General features: G+C 37.6%; 1 protein-coding gene across 1 annotated transcript; it reads right to left on the minus strand.

Annotated features, from left to right (window-relative positions):
• Window positions 1-11,141: 11,141 nt before the first annotated feature.
• LOC138385686 (keratin-associated protein 15-1-like) lies at window positions 11,142-11,588 on the minus strand. Its single transcript, XM_069471944.1, has one exon. It carries the CDS (start codon window positions 11,586-11,588, stop codon window positions 11,142-11,144), a length of 447 nt encoding a protein of 148 aa, XP_069328045.1.
• Window positions 11,589-14,103: the final 2,515 nt, after the last annotated feature.

Here is a 14,103-nt window from a genome sequence, read left to right on the forward strand (position 1 = left end):
TCTCTTTGTGTTACTTCTATAGTTATATAAAATCCAATTACTTAAGTCTGTATCAAAATAGTTAGAAATCTCTAACTTAGTATGAAAATGTAGTAGCCAAATGGATTTACTGAAAGTGCATTGTATCTTAATGCAAGGAAGCCTGCCCTGTACTTAGGCCTTTTGCATGAATCACTCTTGTCTTTGGGTAGAGGTGCCAAATTAAGTAGAGTCTTTCTTCAATTGCATAAATACTTCAATTCTTCACGCTGTTTCTTTCATGTTACTATTTTTCTATTTGTACTCCATTGGCTCAAATAAATATTCTTAGATACTTGATCATGTGTGCCGTGAACTCCTTTAAGAATGTTTTTAAGCCAGCCTGAGCAAGAGCGAGACCCTGTCTCTACTAAAAATAGAAAGAAATGATCTGGACAGCTAAAAATATACAGAAAAAATTAGCCAGGCATGGTGGTGCACGCCTGTAGTCCCAGCTACTTGGGAGGCTGAGGCAGGAGGATTGCTTGAGCCCAGGAGTCTGAGGTTGCTGTGAGCTAGGCTGATGCCACGGCACTCACTCTAGCCCGGGCAACAGAGTGAGACTCTGTCTCAAAAAAAAAAGAATGTTTTTAAGAACACTCATTGTGTCTCTTACAGAGCTATATAAAGCAAATCTGTAGAAATGCAATTAATAACACAGATTATTAATAACTGAATACCATGTTAGCAAATATCTTTGAAAAAGTAATGCTCAGTATTTCTTTATTTCTAATGCTTAGAAATGTTGATGAGGAAAACAGATAATTTATTACCCAGGAGATTGTGACAGTTCACCATCATCAGGATGAGTATTCTTTTATTTGTACTTATTTTTATCTCTTGCATACAGTGATATGGCAAAAAAAATAAGTTTTCAAAGTAGACCTGAGTTTACAAATACACTGCTAACTTACTGTGTGACATTGGACAAATAACCTTCTCTGTACCTCAGATGTCTTATAAAAAAAAAATCAAACTAATACCCAATGCAACTCTTCTTGTTATTTTATGAATTATAAAAATATATTGCTATTGCATGTATATTGTTAAAAATGAGAGCCCACAAAATTTTGACTACTGCTTTTGAAAATAATCTAAAAGTGAATAGACTAATGATTGCAATTTTCCTAATTAAATTTAATTTCTGCCTACAATGAAGCTTTTTAATGTTGTGCTCTTGTTTTTAGTCAATAATCAAAGCGTAGTGATATAATTGGATATTGGAAGTGATATATTCTTTGAAATGTCTTTTTATCCCTTTATACACAAAGATGCTTGAATTGTCATTAATAAATACCTGCTGCTTCTGGGCAGGAACATTCATCTCCTGTGAGAAGATTGTTTCATCTGCACCAGGTTCCCTCTGCCTATCAGAAGGCATGCAGGAAGCATGACTGTGTGCTGTACAATGAGATACACATCAGAAACACTGGAGAATAATAAATTGATGTTTTGTGGATTAGGACAACTTCTGAGGGATAGAAGACATAAAGTCAGTTTTCTACATTTAATAAATAATTTATATAAAGAGTGCTGCATTTCCTTGAAAGAAGAATGAATCACTTGCTAACATTTCATTAAATGATACTCTGTAGGTAACACATTATGTCGAAGATACAATCCTTGTCTAAGGGTTCCTTTCAGGCAAGTTGGAAAAAATTGAAAAATAGAATACGCTTTCAAACTACAAAATATTTCTAATATCTTCCTGGCTTGAAGGATTCCAAATAATAAAACGTGAACAAAGTTAATTGCAAATGTTATCTCAAATTAAATATTGCCTAAAACAATCAACCGAAAGTTCTCATATAAAAATTTGCCCTCAAAAAGTATATTACAATTAGGTGACAGACTGAAATTCTGAAATTGCTATTCTAGAAATTTTGCATGATATCTTCTTTCTTATGTATATTGTTATGCAGATTAAAGAGCTTTAAAACCTCTGCACAATGTGAGTAGATATCAAAGAAGGAAACCAGAGGACCAGAGAAAAAGAGACATGAGTTTATTTTGGGAATTTAATTGGGAGGTACCAGTGAGAGTAGGCCGGGCAATTCTCTGCCCCAAATAGCAAGTGATTATGTAGGAAAGCACAAACGAAGAAACTGGAAGTTGAGGATACGATGTGCATCACCAGGTAAGGTAGGGCAGTCTTCATAAAGGTCAGCATGTTCTCAGTTGCGTTGCGTGGCCAGTCCCATACGGCTTTCTTTGTTTTAACTCTTTCTGCTTCTTTGAGTGGGACTGGGACCAGAATCTCCAATTCACCCAAATACATAATCTAAATTAGTTAATATGGTATACATGGCCATTTAATCTTTCTAGTTCAAGCTCAAGCTCTTTCCTTGTGCACTTCATATGTCAGAATCCTCACCTTTCCTCAGACACCACTTTGCATATTTTACCTGTGATGTGTCTTTCCTGTGGTCTTGCTGTGCCATTCAAATCTATTATCCTCTTGGTTCTAGTCAAGCTTAACCTTTTCTGTGAAAAGTCCTCCAATCTTTATTGCTTTTATTATAAGATTATGTCAGTGCATTAGTCAAGGTTCTACAGAGAAACAGAACCAGAGAGAGAGGAGACAGAATTCTCACCTCTCACTGGAATAACTAAACCTTTCAATAAAATGTCTATGCATATTCACAAAAGTCATGAATTTTCTGCTAATGAGCCCTCCGTACTCCCCAGTGTAGCTCTGCTAAAAACACAGCTGTAGCCCAGCTTTGCCCAAGGGGACACAGGCAGAGGACAATGTTCAGAGAATTTGTTTCCAAAATTATTTGTAATCTATTTATATGTCTTGTGTTATTTCTGGCTATCAAATCCCTCACGTTTGTTTCATTCCTTTGCTACTTTCTTTCTTTCTTTCTTTTTTTTGTCATACCCTTCTTTTGTCATTCTCTACCTTTCTGTTTTGTTTCCTGCATTTTAATCAAACATTTGCTCTCTTTGCAGTTTATATAATCTTGGCACTACTGACATTAGGGTTAGATACTTCTTTGTTAGGATTGGGCTGTCCTGACTATTTTAAGATTTTTAACAACATCTCCTGGCCTCTTTCCCACTGGATACGAGTACCACCCCCAGTTGTGACAACTAAAAATGTCTCCAAACATTGTCAAATGTCCCCTTGGGGGCAAAATAATTCCTTGTATAGAACCACTGTTTTACATGGGTGTTCTAGAAATGAATTGTGTGGAATAGTTCTTAACTGTGGACACTGGTCTTCATTTGGAAAGGGGATAGAACAGCCTGAATATGGTATTATGTTACTCCATGCATGAATGAGATGCTATGGATAACTGCTGAATAAATATATCTACACTTCAAAAATCTAAAATAATGGTGGACTACTTACTTGGAAAACATTATTTCGCTATTAGACATGAACATAGCAGTCATAGTTATGTTTTGGCTCAAAATTGTCATTAGCGTCAAAATACAGTTCTCAGATCTACAGTGTATAAAATGTCTATTGGGATCATAACCACTCATGATCATCATAGACCAAGAAGTATTAATAATAGTAAGTGTTAGACCTTCTTACTATATTTCAAATAATCAAGACCAATTGCTAGTGTATAGACTCCATTTTATTATCTCTTGGGCCTTCTAACAGCTTTCTTCAATTTGCTTGATTGATTCCACATACTCTATTAAAGAGACTTTGACTCCTTTAGTATCTACTGTCAGGGATGGAACTGACTGTAGACTGTGTTTCCTCATTCTGAACCTTCATAGCTGGTATCACAGGCTTTACCCTCTAAGTGTCTCAACATCTCAATTCAGTTCACCATATGAGCACTTTACTGACTATGAACTTTTTCAGCTATTTCTACCAAATATTTCATGCGAACAAGCATCTACTCAAAGAGTTTATATATAAAATATAAGAAAAGCTATTTAAACACATATTTATTTGTCCCTGCTATATACCAGGGCTTATGCTAGGTACTGAAGGATGCAATTTTACATAAGCAACAATATAATGGAATTGACACACAGATATCAACAATGTTGTAAACTAACTATAACTTTTGTTAGAATGACTGCGATAGCTAATTTCATGTGTCGACTTGACTGGATCAGGGGATATCTGGTTAAGCATCATTTTTGAGTGTGTGAAAGTGTTTCCGAGTGAGATTAGCATTCGGATCAATGACTCACAAGATTGCTTTCCCTTAGTCTGTTGGCATCATCTAATCCGTTGAGGGTTTTAATAGAACAAAAGGTGGAGGAAAGAGGAATTCACCCCTTGTTGTTTCTGCCTTCCTGACTGAGTTGGCACATAGGTCTTCTCCTGCCTTGTACTGGGATTTACACAGTCAGCTCCCCCAGCTCTCAGGCCTGTGCACTCAGACTGGAATTACACCACCAGCTCTCCTGGGGCTCCAGTTTACAGGTGCAGACTGGGACTTCCCAGCCTCCATAACCATGTGAGCCAATTCCTCCTAATAAATCTCTCTCTCTCTCTATCTCCCCCCTCCCCAAAGAAGAGATCATATTGAAAGAGATCATATTGGTTTTGTTTCTCTGGAGAACTCTGACTAATATGAAACTTGAGGCAAGGATTGAGGACTAACCCTTTATTTGGGACGTGCAAGTCTATGGCAATGAGGGTGAGAAAGCGTGCAAGTGCAGCAAGCAACACACACTGCAGTGCAGTGCAGTGTGGTGGGTTAGTGCTCTGAGTACTGCTTCGTAATGAGGCACAAAGTTACACACCACGTCACCCGGCAGGCAGGCTCATTAATCACTAGCAATTTCTCTTGGAGGGGCTGCAAAGAATACCTCTCAGAGTAATTCATGGAATAGAGAAGCCAGGTGAAATTTATCTTTTCTCGTTCTCCCATCTCCTGTTACTATGGATCAGGTTCACTGTGAGGCTAGTGGCACCACATTGAAGGATATTTGGAGGAAGCATTCTTGAAGTCAGACCCCACACTCCACCCAGGTGCGGTATTTCATCAAAGCCTAAAAGTGGTGGGGGGACCCTGAGTCAAGGGGTCATTGGCTAAGGGAGTGAGAGAAAGAAGGCTGTGGAGGTGAACAAGTTTTGTGACCTAACAAAGTCATTTGAAAACATGCATTTACTTATTCATAGGTAAAAATAAATTGCAAAAAAATTGCTTATGTATATAGAGACAAGTTTATTCTGTCCATAATGCTAAAAAAACTATTTAAATCATTCATGTCTGATTATTTCAGATTTCATTAACTTCCAAATCATCCTTTTTAAAAAAATGTGAATTCTATTTCCAATTTTAGAGTTAAAAGAAACCTTAAAAATTATTCAGTACAACATTCTCATTTAACAAATGAGGAGCCTGAGGCTCAAGGAGGGGAGGCAATTTGCTCAAGGTTACACACATCATGATGGATTCACCCTGAAAGCCAAGTCTCAGGGCTGTGGACCCAACGCTATTTTCTCTCTCCATCTTTCTACATAATAGAAAAGGTTGCTTTCGTGATTTAGGAACATCAAGGTGAGCGAATGGTCCTTCAAAATGGCAAAATATGAGCAATCTAGAACTCAAGTAGCTATATATTTTCTCCTGTTTCTGAGGTTGTCAGTACCTTCTCTTGGGCTGGAGATAAGGGTATGATGTAAGATTCTGGACAAAACAGTTTGCTGTAAATGAAAGCAGTCACAAGCAGGAAGGATCCGTCACAGTCTTGAGTGTAAAGGGGAGCTATCCCTTTGAGGAAGGACTGAGATCAACATTTGACAATGTAGATATGAGCTTCAGGGCTCTTGCAGTACAGAATGTCAAAATTCCCTCACCAATTTCCTCCCTAAGTCATTGCCTAGCCATTTATCATGTCAGGGCAATAAAAAATCAATAATAGAGTATTGTGGTTAAGAGCGCAGGCTCCAGGACCAAACCAGACGGGATAAAACAGATCCCATCACTTAGCAGCACTGTTAAACTGGAAGACTTATTTGACCTCTCTGGGCCTCAATTTCTTCATCTGTAAAGTGGAGTCTACACTAGAGCCTTCCTGACAGAATTGATTGGATATTCAGTTGTTCATATTATTCACTTGCCATATAATAATAAATGCTAGACATTATTTATATTATTCTAATTTTTTAAACGTAGAAGGAGTTCTGTTTATTCATCAAAGCACCCAACACTCTCATTCAAACAGAAAAATTTTGATGATCAGTAAAATGCTCTGTTCATCAGTTTATTCATTTCAAATTTTTAAATAACACAGCAGCCATTTATGGTGATGTTTGGAGACACTCACTGATGTTTCCAAGTATACATGCAGCCAAAGAAAAGGAGTGAGAAGAATTAACTGATATATTTTCATTGTAGTTACCAGAAATTGAAACACTATGGTAAAAATTTTAGAGAATATTCAACCATATAAAGCAGGAATTGGCAAACTTTTTTTACTGAAAATGGCCAGATAATAAATATTTCAGGCCTTGAGGGACATATGGTCTCTGTCGCAACTACTCAACTCTGCCATTGCAGCATGAAAGCCGTGATAGCATGTAAATGGATGCACTTATGGCTGTGCATAAACTTCAATAAAGTTTATCTACAAAAGCAGGTGTCAGCTGCACTTGGCCCACCAGCCATCATTTTTGGACCCCTGATATACAGGAAAAGCTGTATAGAAAGTCATTTGTTCTGTGAGAGTATGGTTCTATTGACTATGACTCTATCTTTGTGACTATCCAAGATATTTCATATAGGATTGAAGCTATTTATATCACTTTCTCGCTCTTGAGCCTATACATTGAGTTTCCTTTTAGTATCTTTTTGTAAAAGTATGTTACATGATAGCTTTCACATGTGCTATGAGTTTGTGGAGTCTCCAAAGCTGAGGTCAAATACTGATAAATAGAAACACATCAGAGTCACATTCCCATGAGAATATGTGGCTATCACAGTTTACAGTTTATGTGAGCCTTATACCCATCAGGAAAACTTTAGGCATTTATAAGAGAGACTGGCTTAACATGAACTAAGTTTCATTCTCGTAGGATGGTACCACCCCTACACACACACACACGCACACACAGGCATGCACACACATGCACATACACACATACATGCACACATACACTGCATCCCTCTCTTTGTGAAGGGTGAGACAGTCATGAGGACCTAGAGTGTGGTGGCTGGCCAGAAGGGGAGACAGGAGTCTCATTCTGTACAGTAAGAATGTTCTATATTATAGGAATTAAATAAATATTTGTTCAATAAATGCCTAATTGAAAAGAAAAAGTCTCAACCAATTATACGATCAAATGCTCTATCATGGGATAAAAACCTCTCAAGACTAAGATCTGTTATATATTTCAACTTTTCTCTAAACTTTCTGGGTTCTGTTCAACAAAAAGCTTGAATAAAACATACGAAACTAAGAAAACAGCAACAAAAAATGTTTACCTAATGAAAATAGTTAGAAGTACAGGATTCATTCACTAGAAGTGTTATGCTAATAAAAGAAAATAGAATTTCCATGGAATTGCTTTCCCAGGCAGAAAATTTTGAGTGTTTTTGTATTTCCTGGAGTTTGGGGGTCACTGAGACTAAACTAGTATTCTCTCTTAAAATGCCACAGTGAACCATTAACTTCAGCTGCATCAAAGACACCTGCTATAGGACCAAGCTGCATTTCCATGGATATTTCAGTGAGTGCGTATGTTTCCAAGAGGACTACCACCGAGGCAAATGGATCCTAGTAGAAGAAAGTTGGGAGGTGTGTAGCACTGGTGGGTAGGAACTGAGGGTAAGGATACAGGGAGAAGTTATGAGAGGGTAGCTAACTCAGCCAGGAGTATGGTTCAGTGCAAAAAGTCCCACAGATGGGATTGGAGTAGTAAGAGGGTAGTTTCTGGAAAACACACAAAATCTCCACTATGGAAAAAGTCAGTATTCAGACATCTGAAGTGTCTTAGTCAGTTTGGACTGCTATAACAAGATATCATAAACTGGGTGGCTTAAACAGGTTAGTTTATTTCTCACAGTTCTTGGAGGCTGGGATGTATAAGAACAACGTACTGGCCAATTTGGTTCCTGGAGAGGGTTCTTTTCCTGCTTTGCAGATGGCCACATTCCCTATGCCCTTCCATGGCACGGAGCAGAGAGAGAGGAAGCAAAGTCTCTTGTGTCTTTTCTTATGAGGATACTAATTCCATCACCAGGGCTCCATCCTTATAACCTAATTACCTCTCAAAGGACCATCTCCAAGTACCATTACCTTGGAAATTAGGATTTTAGCATATGAATTTAGAGGAGAGGGGGCACATTCAGTCCAGAGCATGTGATAACTGAGGACATTTAATGGCCAAGACATGGCACCTGTTAGGGGCACAGCCCTTTATGTTTCTATTTAACAATGTGTAACATCACCAGAAAATCTGTTAACAAGGCAAAATGAAGTATATTTGAAGTCCTTGCAGTAAGGAAGAATGCCAATATGACAGAGATTTTTTTTTTTTGTATTGTTGTATTTCTAAAGAGGGGTGAAGGGTCTTAGAAATGACATTCTGAGCTCAAATGGCTTACAATGGTTCTTTCAAGCCAGGGAACTGATTGGCATTGGGCATACTTATTATATGATAGCTTGAAATTGGTGGGCACAGCAAACAGAGGGTACTGACATTAGTCTCTTGATACATAAACTCTCGCTTAATTAGGGAGTTATTTATCCAGGTCTGCAGACTGTTAGCTTTCCTAAATTAATCTGTAGGAGTTTCCTAAAGCATACACTGACATGATTCATTGGTTTATCTTACCTTTTCCCCTTAAACATTTCCCCTAGCAGACAACGAAATCCATGTTGACACAGGTTGTCTAAGCATCATGGCATCACATTGAGACAGAAGGCCTTGACTGTTGTTTCCTCTCATCCCATCCTTTTTCTTGGCTGGAACAGAAGCAGCTAGGAGCAGCACACGGATGGAAAACAAGTTGGAGTTAAGAAAATTAAGAAAGGCCAGGTGAGGTGGCCCACACCTGTAATCCTAGCACTCTGGGAGGCCAAGGAAGGAAGATTGTTTGAATTTAGGAGTTTGAGACCAACCTGAGCAAGAGTGAGATCCTGTCTCTACCAAAAATAGAAAACTTAAACCAGGCATGGTGGAGCATGCCTGTGGTCCCAGCTGCTTGGGAGACTGAGGCAGGAAGGTCACTTGAGCCCAGGAGTTTAAGGTTGCAGTGAGCTACAATGATACCACTGCACTCTACCCAGGGTGACAGAGTGAGACTGTCTCCAAACAAAATAAAACAAAACAAACAAACCAAAAAAAGGTTAAGGAAAGAAAGGATCAAGCTCCTCCAAACCACTAGTGGCCTGTGGAATCACATGACAGAGAGAAAAAGGGGAAGCTTTGATTGTGGTTGTAAGACTGGTTTTTAATTTACACTACATTGAACTTACCTACTAATGTGAAAGGAAAATGTTTCTTAATATCTCAGTGTGATCATGGATCAAACTGTCATGTTGTTCGGAGATTCAGGGAAGCTAGAGCCCTCAGACCAAGTGCAATGTTCAGGGGTGTTAGAAAAATGACGCAGTTTCCAAATTTTGCCCTACTGAATCCTTTTTACTTAATACATCAGTTAAAATAAAAGATAACCGTGTAATAATTCTCAATTCTCTCTCATATTCAGTTGCAGGGTTATATTTTCTTTCAATGGGTCCTGTACAGGATTTGACAGAATAATTGACTCTTTGATCAAAGTAAGAAAAATAAATTGTACTAAATTTCTTTCATGAAAAATTCCATGTTATCATTTATTATTTTACCACTTTTTTAGATCAGTGTTTGGGCTTACTTAGGATAAGAATAAATATCGTGAACATGGAAGCTATGAAAATGGCCCTCTCGTATCTCCTATTCAGGGAGCATTATTGACTGACAGTTTCGGCAGCTGGTGTTAGACTCTACCACTGCGCTTGTGCCAAGGTCATGCTGTCTTCGGGTCTTGCTCAGCACATGAGCTTGGCAGGGGTAATAAAGCAGGCCCGTTCAGGTGAGATGTGGGGCTCCTTTGATGGTGACTTGGCTGAAGCTTGCTTAGAATTGCCCTGAAGAAATTTCTTCTAAGCCAAACTTCCTTCCTTCCTTCCTCTGTCCTTCGCTGAAATCAGATATATACCACTGAAAAATTGCTCTCCCAGGCCACCTCTCCAACCCCCTTCCCTTTCTCCCTCACTTGTATTTTCACCAATAAAACCTTTTCATGTCTAATCTCATTTGGCAGCTGCTTTTCAAAGGACTCCAACTGACACAATAGATCAGTAAGGTTTGTTTTTTCCCCTTTAAGAAAGTGCTAACTTTTTCTATTTTCAATAATGAGTTTTATATGATTTTCTCAGACTCTTTTTGAAGTCCTTCTTTGTGTTCCCACTGAATCTTAAGTTCTTATCCCCATTATTGTACTTGCCACATAATGGTAAGTTAGAATGTTATTTGTGTGAGCTTGTTGAAGGCAGAGAATTTGTGTCTTTGTTCCGTACAATGCCTGGTATATAATAGGAACTCAATAAATATTTTTTTCAATGAATGCCTAGCTGAAAATAAAATTTTCTGAAGCAATTATATGAACAAATGCACTTATGAGGGAATACAAACCTCTCAAGACATGAGATATGTTATATATTTAACTATTCCTCTAAACTTTCTGTTTTCTATCCTACAAAATATCATTAAAACATATGAAACAACAAAAAAAGTAGTTTACTTAATGAAGACAGTTGAAGGTAAGGGATGCATTCACTAAATGAATATTAATGAAACCAAATGAAATGCCAGAATTCATGCTCGAGAAATAAGTTTATTTAAAATACTATATCTGTTTGAAATAAACTTGAATGAAAGAATTCTAGGAAAATAACAAGAGAAGAATTTTAGAAAGGTGGTAACAGAAGTGATTCTGGGCATTGGCATAAAAAATCAAAATTCAAGATAGCTATCATGTCAGATTTACGAAAGTTCCCAGGCCAAGGTTGATTTATCTACAGTAAATCACATATTTCCAGGAAGTCTTGAAGGTGAAGTGATGCTGATGGTCAACAATCAGAGATATCAGGCAGGTTGAGTGTTAAAGCTCCAGAAAGTGCAGAAATAATCATGAAAGAATGAGGAATATTCAGCACCCCAAAAAGCGAGAGCCAAAGGCTGGCTGGTAACAAGTTGATTGGCAACTCCTGGACGAAAAGAAAGTCGGGCGGTAGAACCTGGACCCACAGCCCAGAGACTGGAAGCCAGCGCTTCCATAGCCAAAAGATCCAAAGCCGGCGTTTCCGTATACAAGAGATCCAGGGTAATTCGTCTGGCAGGGACTGCAGAAGACGGTATTCTCTGGACGGTAGAAGGACGTCTGGCAGGGCCTGGACACCACATAGGACGTCTGGAAGCCGGTGGGCTCACAGCAGTTCTCCTGACAGTCACTGTAGAGAGAGGAGCCCAGTTGGCAGGTGCTGGGAGAATAGTCTACATTGCTGGGGTAGGAAGAATCACAGGTGGAAGCTGGATACCCCAGGTAACCTCCAGGAGAGCGGGAGGAGAATTTTCCAGACCTGTAGTTGGAAGACATGTCAGGAGTTCTGAGCTCACCCGAGTTGCAGCGAGGAGTTTGTGACTGTGAATGCTGCCTTCTGTACTGCACACTTATATACCCCAGCAATGAGTGTGGTAGCATGTGCCCATTTTAATGAGAATACTTAATTAGTCTCCAGACAAAATGAAATACATTAACCTTCAAAGACCTTTTATTATGAATGCAGACTTTTAAATGAAAGAATTTCATTAGGTTTTCAAAGCAATTGTTCATGAAATAAAAATACCTGTTCTCATTCATCTTGCTTGGGTAGACTGAAAACCACTATAACCCTATGAGATTGATCCTTTATTCATCCTTCCTTCAGTATACTGGATCAAATGGGTAAACAGTGAAAATTCAATTGTTTTTAAAGATCTAAAAAATATTTTGTAATCTGGAAGGGATATTTATATTGCTCCAAGTTTAGGAACTCAACTGAGACCAGAAAAGGAGTTTCTCAGTATACATTCCTTCTCTCAAATCTCATGAACTTTACAGAAGAAACAACCCAATAACAACCCTTAATTGACAAAGATGCCAAATGAGTGCCTAGCACATTCGGGTTTAATTTTCTTATAGCACAAGTAGTGAAGTCACCCTTGTGTGCATGAGTATCTAAGAATGAAGGGTCCAATATTTGCAGAAGTGCTTTTAATGTTAGTTACATTGTGAAAATATTTAAGTCAAGACATGCCTAGCTCAAAAGTTGATTTGCATCTTGATAAAAGTCATTAATAAGTTTGATTTAAAAAAAAAATCCCCATAAGATTTAAGTAATTTTTTGGTGGTATTGATATTATTGAGAAGAAAATAATATGTACTACATATAAAATATGAGCCTTTATTCTTTATTTTTGTTCCTCTCAAATGGTCTAGTTTTACTACAGAGGAAAAAGAATAGCAAGAAATGAGGAAAGTGTCTATATTCTATATAGACTTCACAGAACAATCAAGGACTTAAAGAATTCATAGTTACACATGACCTTTATAAATTGAAATATGGGTGTGGGAAGGGTATCAAAAGAGATGGTAATGTGAAAAAGAATGAATGCCTTTGGGACCTCCAGTACAGTGCAAGTATCAAGTGACATATATATTCTGCCTGGAGTGCTAGTGTCACAAGGATTTTTCTGGACTCTCCCATAAAGTCCACCATAGCTAACTATGGCATGGGTTCAGGAAATGGCAGACCTCTTATGACATCCACCTTCGAAACTGATATATTGTACAATGGAAATGACCTGAGACTCTTTCTATGAAGAATCAGAATTACTAGGTGGAAGTTTGATTGGAAGATTCAGCTAAAAATTTAAAACAAGCTGCTTTTGCAGGTAACGAGATTTCCATCTTGAGGGCACCAGGACTATCTAATCAGGATGCTGCAAGTGGAATTCCAATCTGACAGAAGGCTGGAGGTAATTGCCCAACTCCCTTCCAAACTGTAGACTTTATGAGTCTAAACATTTTGAGTAGACAAATTGATCTCCAATCATGTTTCATTTATTAGGTGTCATAGTTTTTCCTCTGTCTCTAACATAAACAATTCTTATTTATTAGGCTTCTTAATTGTGAATAGCAAAAAGCATTCTAGTAGGTTCCAAACCTCCTGGTGTATTTGTCAATAAAATATTGAACATCAAAACATCCACATAAATATTTAACTCACCTAAATTGAATTTTGTTTTTTTGTTTCAATGCCATCCATTCTTATATAAGCTATTTCTGTGGAAGAATATTCTATGAGATCAGGTACTAAGTAAAGTTGAATGTTCTTTTCTCAAAAAAAAAAAAAATGGGTGTTTTGTATCCAAGCACATTTGTTCAGAAGTAGAAGGGAAATGCTTTTCTCTAAAATGAACAAATCAAACAGCACAGAAGCCACAGCAAGATAAACCTTCTCAATCTCTCCTCTTCCTCAAGAGATCAGTCTTCATGACACTATTACAGAAAGGTGGAACATAAGTCAGAGAATAAGAAAAAATATGACCATTATTTTAGAAAATTTTTAATACTTGTCAGAAACACCTGGAAACAATTTAAGTCAAAGTGATTTCTGTTGCTTTCTGAGGCAAAGGAAGCCTCTTCTTAAGATAGCTCCTTTGGCCAGAATTTCAAGGTAATTACTTTACAAACTTTCTTTAAAACGAGTGGGCTTTCTACATTCTGAGAAATCCTTTTAGTGGGAAACACTGACTTAGTGGTTAAAAATACATTGAACATTTTTGCCATGTTTTGCTTTTATTTTTTAATGTTTTTTCAGCGTCTGTGATAAATAATCTCTAACATTCCAAAACTGCATAAAGTAATTTATAATATTTAACTCACTCAATAGTAAACACACACACAAAAAGAAACAAACAAAAAGAAAAGCTAAGACTGGCTTTTGGTAGTCTGCATACAGTTTTAAGCAGGAACACAAGATATGAAGGGAATCTATCAGTTAATATTTTATTAAAGCCATTCAAGTTGTGGTCAGATTGTAATTTAAAAAACCGAATACATCTTGCAT

Source organism: Eulemur rufifrons, chromosome 7, assembly GCF_041146395.1.
Source record: "Eulemur rufifrons isolate Redbay chromosome 7, OSU_ERuf_1, whole genome shotgun sequence".
NCBI classification, from domain to species: domain Eukaryota; kingdom Metazoa; phylum Chordata; class Mammalia; order Primates; family Lemuridae; genus Eulemur; species Eulemur rufifrons.